This window comes from Seriola lalandi, unplaced genomic scaffold (genome assembly GCF_002814215.2).
Source record: "Seriola lalandi dorsalis isolate HSWRI2012SDOR001 ecotype SW California unplaced genomic scaffold, Sedor1 jcf7180002054777, whole genome shotgun sequence".
In the NCBI taxonomy this organism is placed as follows: domain Eukaryota; kingdom Metazoa; phylum Chordata; class Actinopteri; order Carangiformes; family Carangidae; genus Seriola; species Seriola lalandi.
In genome coordinates this window covers 514,889-538,601 of record NW_019525330.1, presented here as the reverse complement: position 1 = coordinate 538,601, position 23,713 = coordinate 514,889, and the positions used below count along the sequence as shown (strand labels likewise).

General features: G+C 44.0%; 1 protein-coding gene across 1 annotated transcript in view; it reads right to left on the bottom strand.

Annotated features, from left to right (window-relative positions):
• Window positions 1-14,582, bottom strand: part of skila (SKI-like proto-oncogene a) — a 33,508-nt gene extending 18,926 nt beyond the window's left edge. Inside the window, exon 1 of the mRNA XM_023425410.2 lies at window positions 13,276-14,582. Coding sequence (XP_023281178.1) covers window positions 13,276-14,397 — 1,122 coding nt within the window. The 5' untranslated portion in view covers window positions 14,398-14,582. The remainder of the gene's footprint in view (window positions 1-13,275) is intronic.
• Window positions 14,583-23,713: the final 9,131 nt, after the last annotated feature.

The following is a 23,713-nucleotide window of genomic DNA, read 5'->3' as shown; positions in this document are numbered from 1 at the left end:
TGTGCCTGCAGCACTCTGATCTACAAATTCGGCCGGACTGAAGATTTATGGGGCTAGAGTTTCACACACACACACACACACACACACACACACACACACACACACACACACACACACACACACACACACCACAAGAGGCCTTTATATGGAGGTCTTAATCCAATAAGCCGCACTTTGTTTCACAAGCCAAATCAATAACAGCCCACAAGGGAACCAGGCAGCAAAGTGGGGTATTTAAAATAATACACTTTTTTTTTTCTTAACTCATTAACTCAGCACTAAAATGAAACTGTACATGTTCAGTTCATGACTGTTTCAGCTGTTGCTGTGTTCAAGTCGTCAGTTATACTTGTGCATCATGGAATAATAGTAAAAAGTCAAGTATATTTTCCATGAAGAGCTCATTATTCGCTAATTTCAAGTCAAGAGGCAACAATAATCTCTTGTCTTCAGCTCACACTGTTCAATGTGTTTGACCCTTCACTTCAGCGCTTAAAAGAAGAAGAAATATATTTCTTACTATATGTGCTGAGAGGGAGATTACTCAACTTATTTTTGTTTCGCTTCAGGCTTGAGCAAATAGATATGTGATAATAAAACAGCAGGGCACAGATGAGGACAGGTCTGACAGGTGGACAGTTAGACAAACAGGTGACAGAGGGAAACAGGAAAGGAAGGAGAGAAAAAAATAAAGGTCCGGCAGACAGCCAAGACAAATGAGGAGACAAAGAGACAACATGTGACTGTCTGTCTGTTTGTGCCTCCACTCAGACGCGCACACACACACACACACACACACACACACCTGTTCCTCCTTCTTTCCAAACACAAACAGCAGAGCTAGACAAGCACAATGATAAGCATCAGCCAGACTAGTCATGCCAGAGTCTCACACACACACACACACACACACACACACACACACACACACACACACACACACACACACACACGCACACGCACACGCACAGAGATAAGGACAGGTTCATTCCCGACTTGCTTTGGCTTCAGGCCTTGGGCACATTTTTGCGTCACATGGGCAGTTTGTCTAGACAGTCATCACACACACACACGCGCACACACACAGCCTTTCCCCTCCCTGCCAACATGTTGAGCTCCTTCCTCTATAGCTACAGCTCCAGTCAGCCATTTTACAATCCACACACCACGGCCTTGATAGCTGGAGCCAATGGGACCCAGCAGAGAAACAGTTACTGGGAGTCTATGGGAGAAAATGAAGTCAGTTATAAAAGTGATGTGAGTGAGGAATCTCCCTCGAATGAATCTACTCACAATCTACTGTCCACCCACTGTAGTTTTACCACAGACAGGAGTTTAATTTGGAAACCAGCTGCAGAATTTCTCTATGATCCTTCCCATAAAACGCAGCCTCTTTAAGCTCTCTCGATCAATTTTTCTATTCATCTCCTCTCTCTCTCTCTCTCTCTCTCTCTCTCTCTCTTTCTCTCCCCACTCATGTTTCACAGTCAAATCCCAGGCGGAGGTCTCTAGTCTATATTCACAGCAGTACATGAGGTGGGTTGTAATAATGTTACCTCATGAATGGACAAATTGTCTGACTGAAATACACTAGGCCACACGGGCTAAGGTAACCCCCACGTCACACACAAACACCATCTACAACAGAGAGGCTGTGAGGGAAAAAGACTTCTGTATTTATCGATTCATTTTTTAGGCTATGTAATATCACAAATTTTTTTTTTTTTTAAATTCATTCCAAAAAAAATTCAGTCCATTAGAGTTCAGCGTGGAATCTCCAGATGTCTTGTTTTGTCCGACTCCCCAATTTTATTCAATTTACTATCAAAGAAGATTAGGAAAACCACCAAATGTCGACACTTGAGAGGCTAGAACCCGTGTATTTTTTTTACCCTTTTCCTTAATGAATGAATACAATTAATTTCCTGGCTAATTATTCTAGCTCTAATACTACATAAAATCCTTCCACCATGATTTAGTCCCCCAGCTGTAACCTAACCTTGTTTTAAAATCTTACTACAGCTACATGACTGAGTATTATTATGCTTCCACTTGCCATAATGATCATGGAGACAATTAGGGCAGATCGATTAACTGGTTGACAGAAAATTAATCCATTGTAACTCTGGTCATTAATCATTTAAGTCATTTATCAAGCTGGAAACACTGGTTTCTGCAGGAATCTTTTGACTTTATTTCACTTTATTTCATTGAATGCTGGTAACTGCAGATGGTAATGTGACATATGCTACATGATCAACTGCTCAATAATGACACATGCAACTGTTGGAGCCAAAAAGGCAATTTAAAGACATTACTCAAAGGTGGTGCTGTAATTGTAAATAGTTCAGACACTGCATCAGAAGCATAGAGTACAGCTGAATTGTGTGACGCTTCAAGTGATCTACCTCAGGTTCTGTGATTAACAGCCATGAACAGACAAAGTACATCGTAAAATAAGATAATTTTAACCACACTCATGCAGCTATATGAGAAAGGAAATATGATTCAGCCTTGTGAGAGACTCAGTATGGAGGGTGAAAGATTTGTGATATCTGAAATTTCCTGTTTGCCCTCTCAGCTGCTGTAACACAGGGTAAAAATTGAAAAGTGTGTGCTCTTTGTTACCGACTGACTTCACGCTCAGAGAAATATTATGAGGGAATAATGGTTCTGACTCTTAAAATCCATATGAAATCTGCCCCTCATCTTCTCTTCCACCAAGATGTCATTCAGGTTTAATAATGAAGCACTACAGGCCCGTTTCAAAATGTGGCGAGCGATGTTCATCCCACACGCGCACACACACACACACACACACACACACACAGGGAAAATGGAGCGTCTTTGAGTCAGTGAAGGGCATTTAAAAATCATCCATGTGCAAGAGAGCATTCTACATGTATACACATGTGCCGCTAACTGTCTCTAGCACAGCAGCTCAGCTTGTGTGTGTGTGCTCTACTTTCCTTACCCCCCCCCCAGAGCGTTAATTACCAAAGCTGCCAGAGCTCACCTATGTGAGTCAACCAGGCCAGGAGACAGACAGACACAAACACACACACAAGAAACAGATGAACATGCAAGTAAACAGACATCCCATCAAACAACAGCTCCATCAAACAGCAGTGTAGGAGGACGAGGAGAATGACGTAGCCTTCCTGCAAGCAAACTGTCCATGCACAAATACGCACAGACACGAGCAGACACACTTCATGCTCCCAGGAGGACACATCGGCTGAGAATGAGGCCAGTGGGCCCTTGTCTTGTCTGAGGATGACTGTACTCATCATCTGAGCTTCATCTGGGCCAGTGTGCGTGCGCTTTGCCATCTCTAAAAATCAAAAAGAAGGTCTCTAGAGAAGCTTGCTGCCACGGGACACTGTTTGGAGGTAGGTTACTAGTTCAAATCCGCAATTAGGGATGCACATGCTACCCACCACAAAAAACACAAATGAGCCGCCTGGGTTTTCTATATAAGGGAACTCGGCTTACTATTCAAATGGATGAAACAACTCGGAGTGCTTGGAGACAGAGGGGAGTGAGAGAGCTGCAGAGAGGACGAGCGTTGCTAAGCAGACTGAAAGCCGAGAGAGGCTGTCAGCAAGCCAGCAATGCACTGCTATCACGAGAGGGAGAGAGAGAGGGAGGGTGGGAGAGAGAGAGCGAGAGAGAGAGAGAGATATAGAGAGAGAGAGAGAGAGAGAGAGAGAGAGAGAGAGAAACACAAAATGGAGACACTCTGTGTTTGCAATAAATTACACAGCATCTACTAAAATGCCTTAAAATGCATGCTGAAGCCTCTAACAGCCGCTCTGTAACTAAATAAGACCCAACAACAGCAACCTCATCATAATTTGGCCTGATTGTCATTTTAGGACGAGTCTTAAAGCAATCACAAGCTAAAATTAGCTAATGTTTTGCGGTGAAATTTGGAAATAAAAAACTCTCAATTCTTGTGCTGCATCTCTAAAACACAAGTCTAAATAAAAATAGGCATCACACTTTAATAAGTGAGTGCTTTAACGTGTTAATGCAAGAGTTGCCCTTACTAAAATCCCCTCTTTACTAGACCCAGTATGCAGTCATATATCGATCTGAGGTTTGTTTACTTCTTCCTCAGCACAGGAGGCTGCTCTGCTGTGATGTGGAATACTGCAGTAAATGTCAATGCTTGGTTGGTTGTCGCTGTCTGCAACGAGCCAGGAGGTTTTGGGGGGTGGGGGGGTGGTTTGGCGGGTGTTAAGGCTGACCCATGATACAGTTCCAGCACTACAAAGACAAAGCTCCACCTGGCCAAAATGCCCTGCAGGGTAAAATATATCACAGACACATGGAAAGAGAGACAGTTAAATCCAAACAGGCCCTGGGTCCTCTGCCTGTTCTGCTGGGAGCTCTGGTCTCATCCATATTACATGCAGGAGCCTGTTTGAAGCCTCTACTGCTCGTCTCTGCATGGGCAGCTTGGCTTTGCTGTCCAGGCCCCTCGGGCTCACCTGTCTCTCCCACACACAAACACAAACACACACACACAGACAGACACACACACACAGCTCCTTTAATGCAAATCCATCGGCTACCTTGCCTCTCCCTCCATCTCTTTTTCTTTCTCTCAGGTTTTCAAAACATGTATCTGAAGACCGTTCTCTCTACTTTCACAATGGCTCTTGGACTGAAGAATTCACGAGAGACATTTACTTTTAATCTGCCCAAATCTGAATTATTAAAAAAAATATATCGAACACACAGATAAATCTACCAGCATTTGGCCTGAGGCTGCTATTCATTTCCATCCTGGCTGTACTGATATTAATACACCAAAGCCTATGACAGGTGAACCCACAGTCCACATACTTGATCACCAGACTTCCTTCATTAAAACAGTCACTGTCTGAGGCAAGCTTGACAACAGCCCAAGCAAAGCACGGCTGGGTTTGGTAAATGTCATTACGGTTGAGTCAGAGCTCTAAGTGAACACACCTGGGCGTACATCAAACAGACTGAGTGAGAGACCGGGACGGTGATAAATCTTTGTCCTGGCTCCACAGTGACGCTGATGAGTGGAGCGCAGACCGCAGCACTGATGGAGCACCGTGACTCACGCAGCAGGATAGGGTTGGCGTGGTGACTGGAGGAAGTGGCTGGTGGTGGTGATGGTGGTTGTGTTACTGACTGTGTTTGACCCTCTGACTTCCTTTAATCATGAACTCTGGACTGTGTCATCTGCGCTGTATCCCGTGCTGCTGTGTGTTATTTGTGTGCATGTCATCTGTCTGATAAGAGATGTCATCATATGGACACGGTCATGTCACAGTCTGGGGTTTCACCTCAGATGACACAAGTTCAAAAAGTTTGACTTTTGGATTTAAATTTTCAACAGCAACTTTCATCATTTTATGAAGCAAGACGAAGTGAGGCTTTTCAGAATAGAAATGAGGCTGTCGACCAAAGCAGCTAAAAGAAAAGGCAACCGAAAATGTACCTTTTTCTGTCTGGAGGATAGATTTTTTTTTTCTTCCTCAACATGACTCATTTTTATTAAGAACTACTGTACATATGGCCTCATCTGGTATCAGGATGCGTCTCAGCCAGTACAATTTCATAGCGATGACAAAGAAAATGTCTGGCATAACAAAGTGCACTTGTCACAGGAACTGGTTAAAATGTAGCCAGACTGTGAACCACAAGGCAATGCTTCACTCTTCAAAGGATAAAGTCAAGGGTAATAAGGCTCCATGCTGGCAAAGTCGCCCCAGCAGCAAGGCTGTTTTAATATGAGCAACAGTGAAGCCAGAAAAAGAGCTGGACACGCAAAGAATCAGTACCACATGCTCGACAAGAGCTGCACACACAAGCACACACCGCTCGGCTGCTTGGACACAGTTATGGAGGACTTGACTATTAGCTTGCATGCAAGGATGCTGAAGTGCACTCACCAGCTTCAACATATGCAGCCCTTAATTAGGCATAGCTGAAGTAGACTCAAATTAAAATAAATAAGATATGGTTTATGAAAGCTTTTATCTAATTAATTGCATCTGGAGGTCAATGACCTAGAGGACTTTCTACTACTTACATTATCTTATGCTGCAAAGACATACAGTGGGACTGTGGAGGCTCCAGAGGGAAAAAGTCCTCTATTTACAGGATCTAGATGAGCTGGTACAGACCCCTGAGGGATATGAGGCAAGGAAGACTGTGTGTTTGCATGTGTGTGTCTGCCCTAAGAAATATCAGGGAGACAGATGATTCCCACGAGCGGCGTCACTGCAGGTGGGAATAGCGGTGAGATAAACACATCAGCATTCGGCATGGCGGAGGCAGAAAGAGATGAAAGTCTGAGCAAACCGCAAAATGTCACTTGTTTCACCTTCACTAATGCAGTCTGTTTCCCAGTTGCTAACTTTACAGTCCTGTCCTGAGCAACATCCGTCAGGCCCCTGGTGAGATAAGGATTTACAGGGTTCAGAGGCAGCCAACAGACGAAGGGAAAGAAACAGTTGGAGTTTGATGTTAGTGGAGCAAAGGTGAGGCTGCGAAATAAAGGACTAACAGGACAAGCAATCACCTATCCACGCTTGGCAGGTTTGCATCTCACAGTGGATCGCTGTGCTTTCTGCTTTCATCTGGAGCGTAGGCGGAAGGTCAAAACTAGCACGGGCCGCGGCAGCACTTAACCTGGCTGCCATTGTTGTGTGCAATTAAGCATATGGGACCATTTGACAAAAGAACGTGGACACTTAATCGACAATCGCAAGCAGAATCGCTTCCATATGGAAATGACGGTCCATTACCAAAAACGCAAATACATTACTGGCAAAGTGGAGAAATGGGGATTCCTTTAATCGTACAGACTGACTATTTTCCCCTGATTTCCCAGTATTTGCAACATGCATAATTGATCAGTGTAGTGGCTGAGCTTAATGTGTTGTGGATGTGCCGGGTGGCAGCCCAGTGGGACTCATGACACGCCTTTGATATCCTGTGTTTATCTCCCTGTCTGGGAGACTGGAGCTGTGGGAGAAAATATGAGAGAGGGAGTTTAAGTGCCTATATGGGTTGTGTGTGTGTGTGTGTGTGTGTGTGTGTGTGTGTGTGTGAGAGATTAAAGGCCTGAAGATGAGCTGAGTGTTCATGTCTCCTGTGGAAACAGAGGATGTCCATTAAAAACAGATGAGTGTGTGTTACAGAAAGAGAGTGAATGAGTTTGTCACATCTGTAAGAGACAGGTGTGTGTGTGTGTGCGTGTGTGTGTGTGTGTGTGTGTGTGTGTGTGTGTGTGTGTCTGCTGTGTATATGGTACTCCTATGGAAAGTGCCGTCTCTGGGTCTCTCCATTTAGATCTTCATTAATCACCGTTCCCACCGGGAAGGCGGCACAGAGGAGTCTTTCAAATGCAAACGCGTTTTCTCTGCTTGCACACAACACGCACAGGCTGGCAGTCTTCCACAGTCCTTTTACAGTATACCTCCCTCGCCTGCGACTCCCTGCCCCCCAACGCACACACGACCTGCTCGTCTGACTGTCTCCCAGGGAGACCAGATAGTGGACAGTTAATCTTCTCATCAACACATCCATTAATTAATACCAAGACTCCTCATTATTCCAGTCTCATGCAAAACAACCCAGGCAAGCTTGTCAGACATGTTACGATCCAAGCTACTTTCTCTTCTTACAGTCTTGTTTGAACTTGTAGCCCATTATATTTCTCTCTCTTTCACTTGTTCTTGCTTTCATTTTCCTTAAAAGAAACAAACTGGTCCGACACCCTGAGCGGGGACAGCCAGAGCACAGTGAACATGCAAACAGGCTGTCAGTCCAGGGCTCTTTTAAAGCCCACAGGGCAATTGGCTGGGAGGGGCTTTACCAGTTTGTTTAGTCTATGAGACTGTTGGCAGATGTGGCACAGGCTCCAGTGTATCTGGACTGACCTATCTCTGCTGCCTGCTGCTGTGGCTAGCCCACATCAGTCCCATAGCAGCACATTATCGTCTTCTTCTTCTGGCGGTGAGGTGGGAAAAAAAAGTACAAGTCAAGGAAATAGTCAAAAATAACAAGCTGCAGCTGGGGTGGGAAATTACCAGCGGGCAACCAATGATAAATTTTTTAACTGCGGGGTTGTAGTGCACAGGAAAAGCTGTGAGCTGGTGCGAACTAATTTCAGTGGTGAACTGAACTGTGGCTGAGGCCTGTGACCATTTTCAAATGTTCTGAATCCTGAAAAAACTTAAGAAGATTTTTTTTATCAATTTAAGAAAGAGACTGAACAGTAATGACTTTGGTGTGCCTCCAATGAGCTCCAATGCCGTTATGGTGCTTTGACACTGGCACTGACCTGATGGTGACATACCAGAGGCCCCTCAGCTAAGCCCCTCCTACCTTGCGGGGCCCCATTTAGCCCTTTACAACAGGCAGCAAACACTGGCCAAAGCACAGCGTGTTGTGTACAGGGAACACAGTCTTCCACATCAAACTACATACAGGTGTGATAGACTGTAGGTTACTCTGGGCCAGTGTTCAAAGAAGCTGCTGTGTATTCAGTATAAATGGATAATTGTTCTTTGGAAAATGCACAAACAGACATAAAATTTTGTGTATGTGTCTTGGGGTGGGGCAGGAGGCAAAGGAGAGTGTTAGCTGGGGAAATGCGAGCTAGCCAGCATGTGATTGGCCAACCAAGAGGGCTGTTCCAGACTAGATTTGTGGTTTAGCTCAGGTCTTTTGGGGGGGGGGGGTTAATTTTCAACTCAGGGAAAGAATAGCTGGGGCCCAAGCCCCCTGTACCAACCTGGCTGATACAGCTCGTTTCATGGAAGACAACCAAAGTGTAAGGAAGTTTGTGATGGAGACAACAGCCAGACGAAACCATCCTTGCCTTCCCCCCTCATTTTCTTACTTTTATACTCTAATTCTCTTCTTACACCCTTACCTTATTTGCTCATGTTCCCCCCTAAGAAGAGGTATTTTTTCTGACTACACATGCCCTTTTTGTGTCTGTGACTGACGCTACTTCTGTCTGGCAGATGTCTGAGTTACAGAAATTAAGGCAGGCAACAGCAGAGGCAGAGGTGAGGTTAACTTGGGAGACTGGTGCACATGTCTTAACACAGACGGGAACTTATGCAACACCAGCTGTGGTCCCTGTAACTGAGTCTCCTCATTTCACTCTTCTTCCATTTCCTCCTGCCTCCCTGTCTTGGTCCATTTCCTCTTCTATTCAGTGTCCGTGTCACCCGGCAACTCGCCACATCCATCAAGGTCGGAGACCCGATCAATAGCCACTGGCTTTCTTCTCATCCGCCTTGCAGACGCACACAAGTGGTCTTATTGCTTATGTAACGATCGACTTATCGGGTCATTTGGCTGCTTATTTTGTTACTGTCCACTGATTGGGGCCCAGGGGGTATTGACTGTTTACAGACACATGTGGTCAACACAGAACTGTCTGAGTTAAAAGAAAGAGATGATGATGATGATGATGATGATGAGCAGACTGAAGAGCAGACTGAAGGCCAAGTTAGTCAAGTCAAGTTGCGTGAGGACATGAACGCAAGAGAAGCAGGCAGATGGAAGACTGACGTCAAGATAGGGGGAGAGGTAGAGGGAGGAGGAAGAGATAGCAAAGGCAGCACAGTGAACGATTAGCATGCCTGCCAAAACCCAATTAGATACAGCCCAAGAGAATGACTGACAAGCAGACAGACAGACAGAGCAGACAGCCCAGGAGACAGCCAGAGAGCGCAGCTGCACTGGTCTGTGGTAATGAAGTCACTGGTTTCCAAATAGCAAATAGAGGAAGCCAGAGAGATGCAGCTGTCTGCCGTCTGTGCCGCAGCCACTGTGTCAGCCCAGCCAGGGAGGCAGACAGAGGAAGGCTGTTCTCTCCGTCTGACACTTCTGACTCTGGGCCAGAACAACGCTACAAACAAGGCTGAGGCAAATAAGCAGCACACAGTTATGTTCACTGTGTCGCTCTATCATGGGATTATGCTCACTAGTCTTCATAAACATAACTAAAAATCAGTTTGTAATGTTTTTTTCTTAGACATATGAATTAAGAGGAATTTATGACTCTGGTCAATCAAACCAAAAGGCACCACCAGTTATATAGCTGTATAATTGTTTACATATTAAACAATAAAAATAACCTGTGTGTGTCTCGGTGTGTCGAAACATGACTTGACCTAATATAACCAGTGACTACTTCTGGCAATTTTGTCATTCAGATGTTTTGTAATACACCACTGTCTGGTCTGTCATGCACAGACGTAAACCCAAACAAACAAAATGTCCCTCAAGCAAGAAAGATATTTCACAAGATGGTGAGTATGATCATCAAGTTGGAATTTCTGTTACTTCCTTTCTTGTCAGGAAAAAAAAAAAAAAGCAAAAATGACGACACATGATCTTGTCTCAGTGGAAAGTACAAGTGTCCGTCACAGCCCCTGTAGGCAAAATGAACTCATTGTCTGTCAGTTACTAAAGTAACTCTTCAGATAAGGCTTCAGCTTGTTGCTGTCTGTTGGTGGCGTCTGTCTAGCAAACTCTATTTACATAGCAGGGATCAGTAGACATGGTAGCAGTGCCTCGGGGCACAAAGCGCCGTTTATAAAGAGCAAGTCCTGGAGTTTTTAACTGCACCTTCTCAAACCAAACACTCCTAACAGGATATGGGAGACTAGTAGCCATTGGAGAAAGTGGGAAAAAAACTTCCAGAAGGCTCCCCTTGTTTGTGTCTCTTCTCTTCTAGAGGTCCCAGAGCTCTCCGGTAAATCTATGAACTGCTTGTAAATGTGCACACTGACACTGTGTGTAAATAAGGGCCACTGGGAAAGGGGTCTGCAGCCGAGGTTAGACCAACACACCGAGGCGGTCCATCTTTCTAAAAAGCATGTGTGACTATAAGCTGCTTGGCCTGCCTTAATATCCACTGGGATGTGGAAAATATGAGTCACACAGCCAGTGCAGTGGAGGCGGCTGGACAGAGTCTGGAGGATGTTCAGGGTGAGAGACATGTCCGTCTGCCTCACTTCCTGCTCAGTTAAACACACTTTCATTACACAAACACACACACATAAACAGAGAGTGGTTGGGCTTGGAAGGGAACCTCTGTGCTGCGTGAAGCGGGACACTGCCAGGTCACCTTGTTCTCTGGCCACTGACCTTTCACACACCCATACATCCGCTCCTGTGGGGAGGGGGTGGGGGGGGGTAGTGGCATCCTCTTTTCATGCCAAAATCACCTGCTTCCTGTAGACTCACAGGCAACTGTCTTTCCAGGAATTTGTCCATTTGTGCCTGTGCATGTCTGTCTACACAGACTTAACTGTTCATCAAATTTCACTTCTGCAATTAATTTTACGTCGTCATTTCTGTCAAGACAAACCGTCAAAAACAAAGAAGAGAAAACCTAGTCACCATCACCAAACACTGGCGGTAAGATAAAAAAAGAAGTAACGAAAAAAAAAACAGAAAAAAAAAAAACAGAAACTGAAAAATCACCCCAGAGAGAAGATGGCACCTGAAACTGTGGGGCGGACAGAGGCTCCAGAAAGCCTGGCCAAGTGTGAGACAGAGAGAGACAATGACGATGATGATGATGTGTCATACTAGTCACCAGTTAGCAGCTCATTACACACACTGAGGTTGGCAGTGTCTCACACATAAAAACACACATACACAAAACAAAGACAGTGGGACTCATCATCCACCTTGAGCCTTATTTTTTTGTACACGCGTTTCCTTTGTGGTATCAAAACATCTGTGTCTTTGAGAGAGAGCGTCTACGTCTTTCAAGATTCATACCTTAAAGCAAGACAGGAGGAAGAAGAGGAGGAGGACAATTGGAAAGAGGTGGGACAGGAATGCGGTCGGGACGCTAGACGAGACAGCAGACGGTATTTCCGGCACGTTCGCACACCAAGTTAACAAGACAAAGCCAAACATCTCTCCATCTAAGGTACACAAACAGTTCAAAATGTGTGTCTTACGTTCCAGAAATGTGCTCTCCCTCACCTGCACACACTATGAATGCACACTGTGATCTCTCTACTCGACAGGCTCTCACTTGACCTGCTACCTGTTGTACTATAATCACAAATAAATCTTGACAGTACAGGGTTTGCAGGAGAGTCCCTTTCTTTTCAAAATGAATGTTTGCTCGTTAAAGCGTTTCCTTTTTTAACTTGATTAAAAAACAATCTGTGCTGGTGATTTGAGTGTGAACAAACCACACCAAACAGACATAAACACAACCACAACTTCACCTAACAAAACAATACAAAAAGGGGCAGTCCACTGTGGTCAGATGGAGGTCATGAGAAAAACCAGACAACGGCAGATTTTCAAGATTCCTGCTGCCCTCATGACTTAGATACTGCATTGACATCATTATTTTTTTTTTTACACAGTAATCTTTGGAAGTCTCTGTAGGAATCTGGCTTTCAGATAAACACTAAATACTAGATAAATACTAGTAATGCAATAAAGCCATTTCACTTTCAGGTTTGCCTGGAGGTAAATGGCTCACTAATTATGTCTAAGTTCCAGTCCTGTGGCTCATAGTACATCTAGATATTTTATTTCATGGAGCACCTGTATTTTGTCCATGTTGCTAGGAAACAGAATTTATAAAATAATTCTCTAACAGATGTCATATAATGTCTAAGCAGCCAAAAATGTCTTTAGCTTTGGTGTGCACCAGATTTGCTTTCCATTTTCTCCCACTGTGTGGGAATGTGCAAAAAGACAAACTCCAGTTACCTCCGGCAGACTAGATTTTCTTTTTTCAATAAGTTAAAAAGATCTAACTCAAGCAGGAGTTCAACAGCCTCTTCCTGAGCCGCATATATTGGCCTTTTGTTCAGTGACATTCCCGGTGACCTCCAGGTGACCTGAGGGGACAAATGATGTACTTCCCCTTCAGCTGTGGCCAGCTGGCCTCACCTCGTCTGATCAGACCTGGCCAGAGAAAATGACACCACCTGTCCTCTGTCACACATACTAGGTCAACACTGGTTTAAGAAAACATCAGCCGTGGGGTAGACTAGTCAAACCTGCGTAACACACTGAATATGGGACTGAACCATCACAGAAGAGAAGAAGGTTCAACTAACCAACCAGTTTTGGAGATTTGAAAAGCACATTATCCAACTAATACAAGTTTTAGTTGGCTTCTTTAGCAGAATGATGATAAAAAAATGAATTAATTTTACTACACGCAAACAAGCAGAGACAAACCAAAGACATACAGGTATCATTCTGAAGTGCACTTACTTTATCTAGCGACCTCTTGAGCTGGTAGTGGAACTTCTCTTTGACCTCGTCCAGGAGCTGCTTGAGCCTGGGTTCCTCAGGCGTGCCCTGGTACTTCCTGGCAAGCTGCAGGTAGCAGGGCCACTTGGCTGAGTCAAAGCCCCAGTGGCAGGTCCTCTTATCAGGTGACTTGTGTGAATGCATGACAAACTTCTGCGGTGAAAAGAGCAACTGGCACTCAACACACTGGATGCAGGGTGCCTCCGGCTGGGTGTAGAACTGGGGCACAAAGAGACCGTGGCACTTCCCCAAACACTGGTGCTCCACCTGGAAGCTGGCTTCGCTCTCCTTCAGCAGGCCCTGGGTCGACAGCTTACCACTGGGGTCGGCGGGCAAGGCTGCCCCTGGGCGCAGCAGAGCGTTGCACAAACGTTGTGCATCCGTCAGTGTAATGAGGCCACAGGAAGGTGCGTTGAACGGCAAAATGCCCAGCACTTTGAGGATGTGCAGCTGCTCAGCGTCGCAACGTGAACAGTAGACGTAGAGCTCGTCACACACAGTGTTGATCTGCTGCAGTGAGAAGTCGCGGAGCACAGAGTTGAGCACCTGGGGCAGGCAGAGCCGCTTTTCTCCTCCAACAACGAAACAGGAGATGGACTCTCCTTCCAGCAGCGAGTGGGTGAGTTCGGTGGAGCTGTCACAGGGAACCAGCAGAGGGCCCCCTCCCAGAACTGGAGGGGAGGGTAGAGGGGGCATGCCGGCCGGGGAATGCTCGTGGCCTGTACGGGCTGAGAAAGCAGCTGGGCCCCCAAGGGAGCTCTGGCTGCTGAGGGTGAACTGGGCCAGTGTGTGTTTGAGCCCAGGGCTCAAGTCCAGGGCTTTAGCAGAGCCCACCACATGTAATTCAGCCCGGCCCGCCACATCCATGTCAGAGTCATGGTGCAGATCCTCAGTCTGCTCCCTCTTCACCTTGGGAGTTTTGGGGAGGGAATCGTAGCTGCGACGCTTCAGGTTGATCTCTGCCATTACTCGCTTCTTGATGGGTGCGTCCTCCAGTCGCTCTCTGTACAGCCGTTTCATGTTGCCCTTGAATGAAGTCAAGTCTTTGAAAGGGGTTTTCAAACTGGTCTGGGTGCTGGCCATGTCTAAGCACTGGGTTATTGTCGTTTTTGTCTGCTGACTTAGTTCTTGTATTCCTCTGAGTCTTTTTTTTCCCCTCAAGTCTTTTCAAATGACACAAATCTTCTGGTAGTTAGACACATGCATGATGGTGATTGAAGTTTTCTATGTTCTGATCCACTTCCTGAGCATGAAAAAACAGGAATTTAGAAAAACAGAACAGGCGGAAAAAAATATCTGTCATTATCTAAACTATAACTAATGAATTCTTTTTCTGTAGAGGAATAGACAAACTGAAAACGATCTCATCAAAAAATGTTGTGGAGCATGAAATATCCATAAGGAGTTTAAATGTTTTATGGCGGCTGTCCTGGCTGGGGGCTGAAGAGGTCAATGGCTGTTTGCATGGACCACTAAACCAAATGGCCATTACCATACTTCACACAAACACATGGCTACTTCAGCCCTTGTAATTGAACCCAAGGGGAAACTTTTTCACTAAAGGTTTTGTAACAAACTTGCTAGCGCAAAAGTGAGAATTTTAACAAGCGAAACCAGTTCACCAGACACAACAACCTGAGTGAAATCCCCCACCACCCTGCCCCGCTCCCATTACATTGATAATGTAAGGCTGATACACAATGGTCAAAAACATTTCACTTTGCAAATGAAAGTGCCCTTCCCTTCCCATATTGTGCCTTCCCCTGAGTCTGCTTACCCCACGCTGACCCCATCAACTCCATGAAAAACAATTGATAAAAGCGTTAACAGCAGTCGTCCCCTTCTCCCAGTCCTTTCACAGCTTGACATAGAGCGGCATGGAGAGCGGTGTTTCCCCCCCTTTTTTTTTTTTTTACTACCATGCTTTACTGCGGAATTACCAAGTCTACCGTAATAAGGTAAACAACACTTAGCGCCCCAATTTAAAACGCCATGTAATTGATAATGGCTACTGCTGCAATATGACACTAACTGCAGATTGAATGCACTTCATCTTGAAAATGCAACATTTACTGTATCATTTGCGCTTCATTTATAAATCTGCACTGAATGGATATTTTGGTTTGTCAAAAAGGCAAAAAAAAGAAAAACCTCAGTGACTACATTTGCACGCTTTTGCAGATTTCAGCATCCCATCGTTTTTTTCCACCGGGTGAAACGCCGCTGCGGAGCAAACCTTGAGCTCGATTCCGAAACGGGTTGATGTTTGTGGGCGTTTTAATGGCAAATATTACCGTGGGCCGATTAAAAGAAAAAAAAAAAAAAACACTGCAAAATCAGATCAGCGACCAATAAATGAGGACCTACGAGGAGGCAGCTCTCCCCCTCACCCCCCACAGCCTGCTCGGTGTATTACAGGACTTCGGTTTGGCTGCTAAAACCTCCAAGTAGATCGGTTTATTTCTGACAGAAATCACAACGCCCACATTGGTTCGCTGAATAACAACGCTGTGGCATTTCTCATCAACAACCTCACAGTCATATATGTCTATTAGACATATTTCTTAATGTCACCCCCTAGGTCTTGTATCCTTTTTGCTGCAAGGACACCGCGTATAATAATGCTCCTGCTCTGCTCCGTCCCCAGCGAGCCCCCCCTTCCCCTCCTCCTCCTCCTCCTCTCCAGTCTGCAAACTGTACCTCGCCTCCTCTGCTGGCTCGCCACGACGGCACTGGTATGCAGACAGCGCTGATAATGACATTCACTGTCTACACTACAGTCTGGTCTGGGAAGGCACCGCGGTCGAGCGTTACGCACACACCGATTTGGTGAGGGCACGGCGGGGTTTACAACCGCGGCTCGCCCGTTATGACAGTGCCCTTCCGATGTACCCAACGTCCAGATCGCTTGAAACAAGACATCAAATGTTACGCATTTGAGTGTGACATTATTTTAAACCGTAAATAACAAGATGTTTTGACATCAAACATCTACATACACGTATAAAGAAAGCACACAAATATGCGCATCTGTGTGGAAATCAACTGAGAAACAGCTTATCTTGTCTCTCAACGTTCAATACTAATCGCGCTAGCTAGCTTAGCTATCCCGGTACAATCGGCTCTGAAGCGGTCTAACCAGCGTAGTGGGCTATGTATCAGGCTAACCCAGCTCTCAACAGCAAAGGCAGGCTAACTTAAGCCAGTTCACCCCAGCAATGAGGGCGAAAATACAGCATACTGACTTGCCTGGGCTCATCCAGCACACGGAGGGTGATGACCGAAACGCGTTGTCCGTTGCGACGGAGCAGGATAACCCGCCACAAAACTAAGGCTGGCTAGCCCAGCACAGTGACCGATAAAGTGGGCTGCCCGAGCGGATCGAAAGCGCTAACATTACAGCAGGCTAACCCCGGATAGAGAGCGATACAGCAGGCTAAACCGGGTTAGCTTCTCCCCCCTCTCCGTCCGTCCACTGCGACTGAACAATTCAAACTCACACGTTAATCGTCTCGGGCTGGGATCCTCTATCAACAACCACATCCGCAAACTGTTTAAATACATCCATTTAAAAGCTCCGTCCGTTTTTAAAAAACACTTGCCTGAGCGCTGTGTGTGTCTCTGCGCGTGTCGTCCTCGCTCGCCCGGGGTCTTCTCAGTACTGGAAAAGCCTGGCGGACCGTCAACAAGATGCAGCTAGAGGCTCCACTACAGACCCGTAACGTCACGCTGCACACGGGCTGAGAGGCGGAGACGTCACCCGGCTGACGGAAACTATGCGGGGGTGTCTCTCGTCTGTCTATCTGTCTATCTGCCTGTCTGCCGGTCGGTCTGTCTGTCTGTCTGTCTGTCTCATACAGTCTGGGACATTGGTTTCCTCCAGGTAAAGCTGCGAGCGGAGCGAAGGGATAGATAGCGGATACCAAAACTAAGATCGGGGGATTTAGAGAAGTCCTTGAATACCTCCGGGGTAAATATATGTCGTTAGGCCTCTCTTGAACCCCACTTTCCTATACATGGTAGTTTCACCCAAGAACTTGATTAATAGATTAATTGATTTTTATTCAACTGGAACCAGCTTATTTAATGTGAGTATTTGCTGGTTTCATAGTTTTCTATCATAGTAAACTCAATATCTATGTATTTTCACCGGTGCCCAGACAACAAAAGCCATTTGAACATGTCAACTTGGTTTTCAGAGGTTAATGATTCACTATTATCTGCCATTTTATACACTGAACAATCAATCAGTTGTTCAAGAAAATAACTGTCAGGCATATACACATAATTGTTGATTCCAGCCTTACAGTATTCCTATGATGATATAATGCTACACATATAACTTTAAGGTAAAGAAACGCAATATGAAGTAAAATAATTTAGGTTTAAAAACTAGAACTAACCCTAACCCTTTACAGGGCCACAAGACAGAACATGGGGGATCCAACATAGTTACAAATGTCAGACAAATTAATGATTAATCAAATTATGTGGAGCTTTTGGGGGCCCCCATAGGGATATGGACCCCCCAGTCAATTGCCAGCCAAAATGGTTGGGAACCAGTGGTTTAATCTTTACAAATGCATTTTATTCTATAAAACCAGTACATGCAAAGGCTTAATCTGAAAAGTGACAATATACCATATAAATGCAGTGCAGTAAAAAGTAGAATATCTCCCTCTGGAATATGTACTTAAGTACAGTACATGAAGAGACTTAGTTATTTTCCACCACTTGCTGTTATTTCACTAAAAAAAAAAACTTCTTAACTTTTTAAAAGTATAAACGCCTGTGAATTCAATTATTTTGTCCTTTACATTTTCACTAGGATTTTCCTGTAGAAAATAGTGAAAATGCCAATCACGCTACTCTGCAAACCCAAGGTGACATATCTTTAAATATCTTGTTTTGTCTGAGCAACAGTCCAGACTTTAAAGATATTCAGTTTACAATTATATGAAACACATGAAAGCAGAAAATCATCACAATTGATTAGCTGAAACAAGCTAATGTTTGTTATTTTTGCTTTATTCTTTTTCTGTCAGTAAACTAATCAATTAATCACCTAATTAACCAATTTTCCAACTGCTTTCTTTGATTTTTAGGTAGTTATAATCCTACTTTCTCTTATAGTCCAAACCCAAATTGTTTGTGGTTTGAATCATGTTGTAGGTCAGGTTTATTGATGTGTCCCTGGATGACATTTGCCACCATGAACTAACATGACAGTTGCTTTATCTATCTCATTGGATTTCCACCAAGTTTGCAAAAGAAAAGAAAAAAAAAAAAAAGAGGGGATAAGAGGGGACAAACTGTCTGGGCAAAAGGGTGGTTTCTTCTCCTATAGTTCCCCTCCCCCCTCTTTTTATGGACCCATCCTCTGCCAAAGGTCAAGAGGTCATTCGGGCAGTCTATTGTGCTTTTAGTGATGATGGGAGTTAATAAAATCTGAGAATGTGGAGGTCAGGAATTAGATTTTATGAATTATAGATAATACATTTTCATTTGAAGGAGGTTGAATTCCCTTATTGCGACTTTTACTCTTGAGTCTGAATGTGTACTATATTTATAACTCCTGTCAAGTCTTAATCTGAAAAGGTTATCTTGCTCTGTCTACATATGCCGGGGTTTTTTTTCAGCTGGAGTACTGCCTGGCCGGCTGACCGACCCACAGTCTGGTGTCACACGTCTGTGAGAGCATAGAGGCTTGATAAAGCTTTGATAAACAACACCGTCGGCCGTTTCACCGCAGCCTCTCTCTGGCTCACTCTCTGACAGCAAGGTCAGCATTTGTATTATGAGAGCAGATGTGCGTACACCCCGTCCAGCCCCAGAGAACAACAAGAGGGACATTGATTTTCCTGTAATAACATCACTCTTTGCACTGCGGGGAGTAAATTAATCTCATATGTGCAATAATGTGACGAACACTGATTGTTCATTAGGGGTATAAAGAAAAAGCTGAAGGATGAGGTAGCATGGACAGTGGTGGGGGAGTTGGGATTCACAGACAGACAGCAACAGACTAGCACATTGATAAGCCTCTCCATTAGCCGAGACTCTGTCTAACTGTTATTGGACTCTGTACTAAGTGGACCCTGGGGGCGGACACCTCACAGTCGTTTTCATACATCCTGTCTGGAATCGATGGTGGATATTGAAATATGTCCTGATTGTTCAGTGGATGTGTCTGTAATTTGGGGTAATGATGCTTGCTGAAGTGGTGCTATGAGGTCTGAGGTGTCAGTGTCAGGCGGACATTCAGCAAATGTTTTGCTCTCTGGTGTGTGTCAGCAGGTTGCGTCAGGTTTCATCTTGCAACCACATTAAAACCATGTGTTGTACGTTCAGTGAGTGGCTCTAAAGTATTTTGCTTGTGACTAATTTGAAACAGTAGTCATCATTTGGCTCCTAAAATTCAACAGGAGGTAGACAAAATAATGGAAACTCTGATGTAATCACAGTTACAAACACAGCTATACAAGTGGGTAAAGGTGTTGAGATGTGCAATAGTATCCTGGTTATGACTGGGATTTTCAAATATCTCAGCTATGTGCTGCACATGTAAAGATCTTATCCTGGTTACATGTGCTATCCTGAGTATAGAAACTCCAACAGCAGCCAGGATACAGTGTCATTATAACAGCTCATATTGTGAAAAACTAGTATATACTGGTTTTTGCCATAGATAAAACAAACACCAAGTGATCACAGGTCATCTGGTGGTATTTCATGTGGATCAGTCACATCATTTTTTGTTTGTTTGTTTGTTTGTTTGTTTGTTTTAGGCATTTGGATTGATTAATTTTCTCTGTTGGATATTTTATGCATGAGGTATTTACTTATTTATGTTTTTGTAATTAATTTAATTTTCTTTTCTTTTCTTGTTGGATTCCTATAATTTAATTTAATTTACTTCACTCGTCCTAAATTGTTTCCGTACAATCTATTTTGATCAATCAGATTATTATTTTTGTTTGCAACTGAGTCTCACAGAAGGCTGTAAATGGATCATGATGTAATACCATAAAAAAGAAAAAAAAAGGGGGATCAGTCACTTCATTTCACATACAGTATATAGCAGATAAACTGTCAAAAATGCAAAAAGAAAAGGTTCACATTTATTTAAAGTCTGTAGCAATACATTATTCACCCCCCCCTATGTACTTTAAAAGGCTAATTGGTATTCAGAGACAACATCATGTTACACCTGAGCAAAATCTCAGATAAACTCATGGCTCAGAAGAAAGCCATCATAGGTCGTTGTAGTTGCTCCTCGTCTCATCGCTGACCATGAGTTGATCCCCTCCTAGTGCAAGTCCAGTAATAAGAGGTGGACTACAAAATTCATACAAAATGCTTCCTAATATGAGGCTTCAGTAGTCTGTGTTAGACAAATACACTGGATGTCTACCAAAGGTTACAGTCTTTTCTTTGCACAGAACTCCCTGTTTTTGTGTTGCAGCCCAGTCAGAAAACATTGCCCAGGGAGACACAATGATGGGACTTCCTGCAACTGTGAGTTTAGAAAGTATCTACATGACTTGTCAAACTCAGGCTGAAGCCTTGTATTCACTTCAGCAGAACTTTACACTGCATTTTTACAGAGGAAGAGGACTGTGGATTAGTCATGTTAGGAAGGGATAGCTCTCTGGGAAGCTCCAATCTGATCTTCTGGACTGATATCGACTTATTAAGAAGATTTGGTATCGCCAGACCCCGACCAAACCAACCCACTTTACGTCACCAGGGCCACAGACCCTGATGTATAAATATTATTTTATCTATCCTTAAGACAGCTGTAATACAGATGTAGAAAAAGAGAGTGCTGGTAGCAGAGTTTAGGTCTAAGAATTGGTCTAAAAAGTGAAAAGATTATGGGAACCAGTAACTCTATCAACACATTCAGTATGTGAGTTATGCATTAAGAAAGACTTGACTGGTGTCTTAACAGTCACAACAAAAAACGAGCTGCGTGTGTGCAGCTGAAACCAGACTGTCTGACAGAAATGAGACAAACATGTACATCATACAGGGGATTTCCAAATGCTGCCACTTGACATTCAGTATGGACCACGTTTGTACCTGTGATCACATTGCTAAATCAAAGTCCTCGCTTTTAAAAAATTCATCATTCATTTGACAGCTTTAGTTACTTTGCAAATGAAGAAAAAAAACCTGTGATAAGCTTATAAAATTTAATGCTCCCAATCTTTTGGCTTGTGACCCCTTTAAAAGAGGCGGTTTCTCATATGGGCTCCTTCTTCTAACGTCTATGAGCTGTTGGTGAATGATTTATCCTCTAAACTCAGATAGTGTCATTTAAATCAAACTGATCACGCCTCGAAGAGTAATAAAAGTAGCTGAAACTAGCTCCACCTCAAGCAGCTACAATGGTAAAATGCACTGATGCATCAGTACTAATAATGTAACTGTGCCATTTGTAATAATATATCAGTCATAGGGAACAATTTATTGCAGAATGAGTATATTTGATTATAATTGTTCTGTACTTATTTAAGACTTTGAATGCAGGACTTCTACTTGTAATGTAGTACTTTTACTTTTGCACCACTGACATGTACTGTAGCTCCTAAACTGGGATCTTTCTCTTATAAAGCCTGCTGGTTTATGGAACGTGTGTAAGCCAAGTATGTGTTTCTCTCCTTTTCTAACCAATGCATTTTACTGGAGCAGGTCCCCTCTATTTGGTACTTGCAAGTCCTATTCTTTTATATTCAGTGTGTAGGTGTTTTCTGAAGTGGTGATCATGAGGAATCATCTCAAGGGTCTACTGATGGAACAAATGTTTTTTATCACTCAAGATGCCTCCTCTATATTATTACAATCACTGGAGTAGTGCACACCAATTTGTAGCTACCTTACAGGGAGGGTGGAGCAAGTACATTTAACCACTGATGCTGGAAATCACCCAGAACAACTCATTACCTCAGTGCTACAGTCAAGAGCTCCAGTAAATGTAGTGAGATAGTGTGGCCCCAATGCCAAGTAGAACACTAGATGCACCTTAAATTGCAGTGTGTGTTTTACTAAGGGACTGTATTTAGCACCGAGTATGATTCTTCTGCTGCCTAATTAATCCCTTCAGGGATGGAATAAAACACCCAACAAGATAACAGCAATTAAAACAGGATGTTTTTTCAGATCCTCCTCCGTTTTACATCATTAATTATAGAAGGTTAGTCTTCCCTGTGTCTTCCACAGGGTGATGTGGAGCCACAGCGCCTGGGGAGGCGTACCCCCATTCTCCACCAGAGAGGGCACAGAGACAGTGTCAAACATGCCACCATGGGAATACAGAATTATGCAAAGGCATTCGTCCTCGTCCTGCGTGCGGCAATGCTGGATTTGTCTCATGCGGTCGCACAAGGGGAGTAATTTTCCACAAAATCTGGTTCAATTGAGACAATATACAATGGTTTAGTGGAGCAGGGTGTGAAATAAGCCTCACACAATGGGTTTCTATCCACCATTGTCCAAGTTATTGCAGCACACAAATCAATCCTTTTTATTATTTTTGATACATCATCATTTCCATGACCCCTTTTCCCCACCTCTCAGCACTGTGTGAGGGCAGAGTGGAGAGCAATGGTGTCAATGACCTTTTCACCCCTGGGGACGGCGAGAGCCTTTCTAAAAGCCAGGCGGGAGTCACGTGACCAGCGGAGACACAGGCAGCTGGAGTGGAAAAGCTCAAGCTTAACGACTCAAGCCTAATTCCCTTCTCTCCAGACACCCATCTGGGTTTGAGAGCTCAGGTCTGGTCTCAGCAGTAAAACCATCACAGCCTGAAGTTAGCTCAGACAGGCATGTGTTTGCATGAGCCAGACTGTGCAGCGTTGTATTTTTAGTAGGACTGACAGGTAAAACAGCTCCAGTCACTCGTGTCACTTTACATCACATACATCCTTTTGCTTTGGTTACAAATCTTAAAAGGTAGGAGTTTTCTCTAGTTGTGTGTCTCTTTGGTCAGTGCAGATATTCATGAAGCCCAGAGAATGAAGGCTCTGAGTTTTCTTAGTAGTTATGGTGATGATTATTTGTTTTATTGCACATTTTTACATATTTTACTTATCGTTATGTTTTACTGTTACTTAGGTTTGCCAAAGTCAGAGCAGCAGCTGAGATGTCCTGACTTTAAGTCATTAGCGTGTTTCAAGCTGCAAAAAAAACTGGATCATACACTTTGCATGATGCAATTCAGTAACATCTCTCACTGGACCTGCCCCGCCTGTTAACTGCGCTCGTCTTTCACACTCCATTATAATTTCTGTCTAAAGTCAAACTAAGAGATATATAAATAATGGAATCATCTGGGTTATTTTCTCCAACTCCAGAGCAACATACGACTTCATACAAATGTTTTCCGGACTGAAGA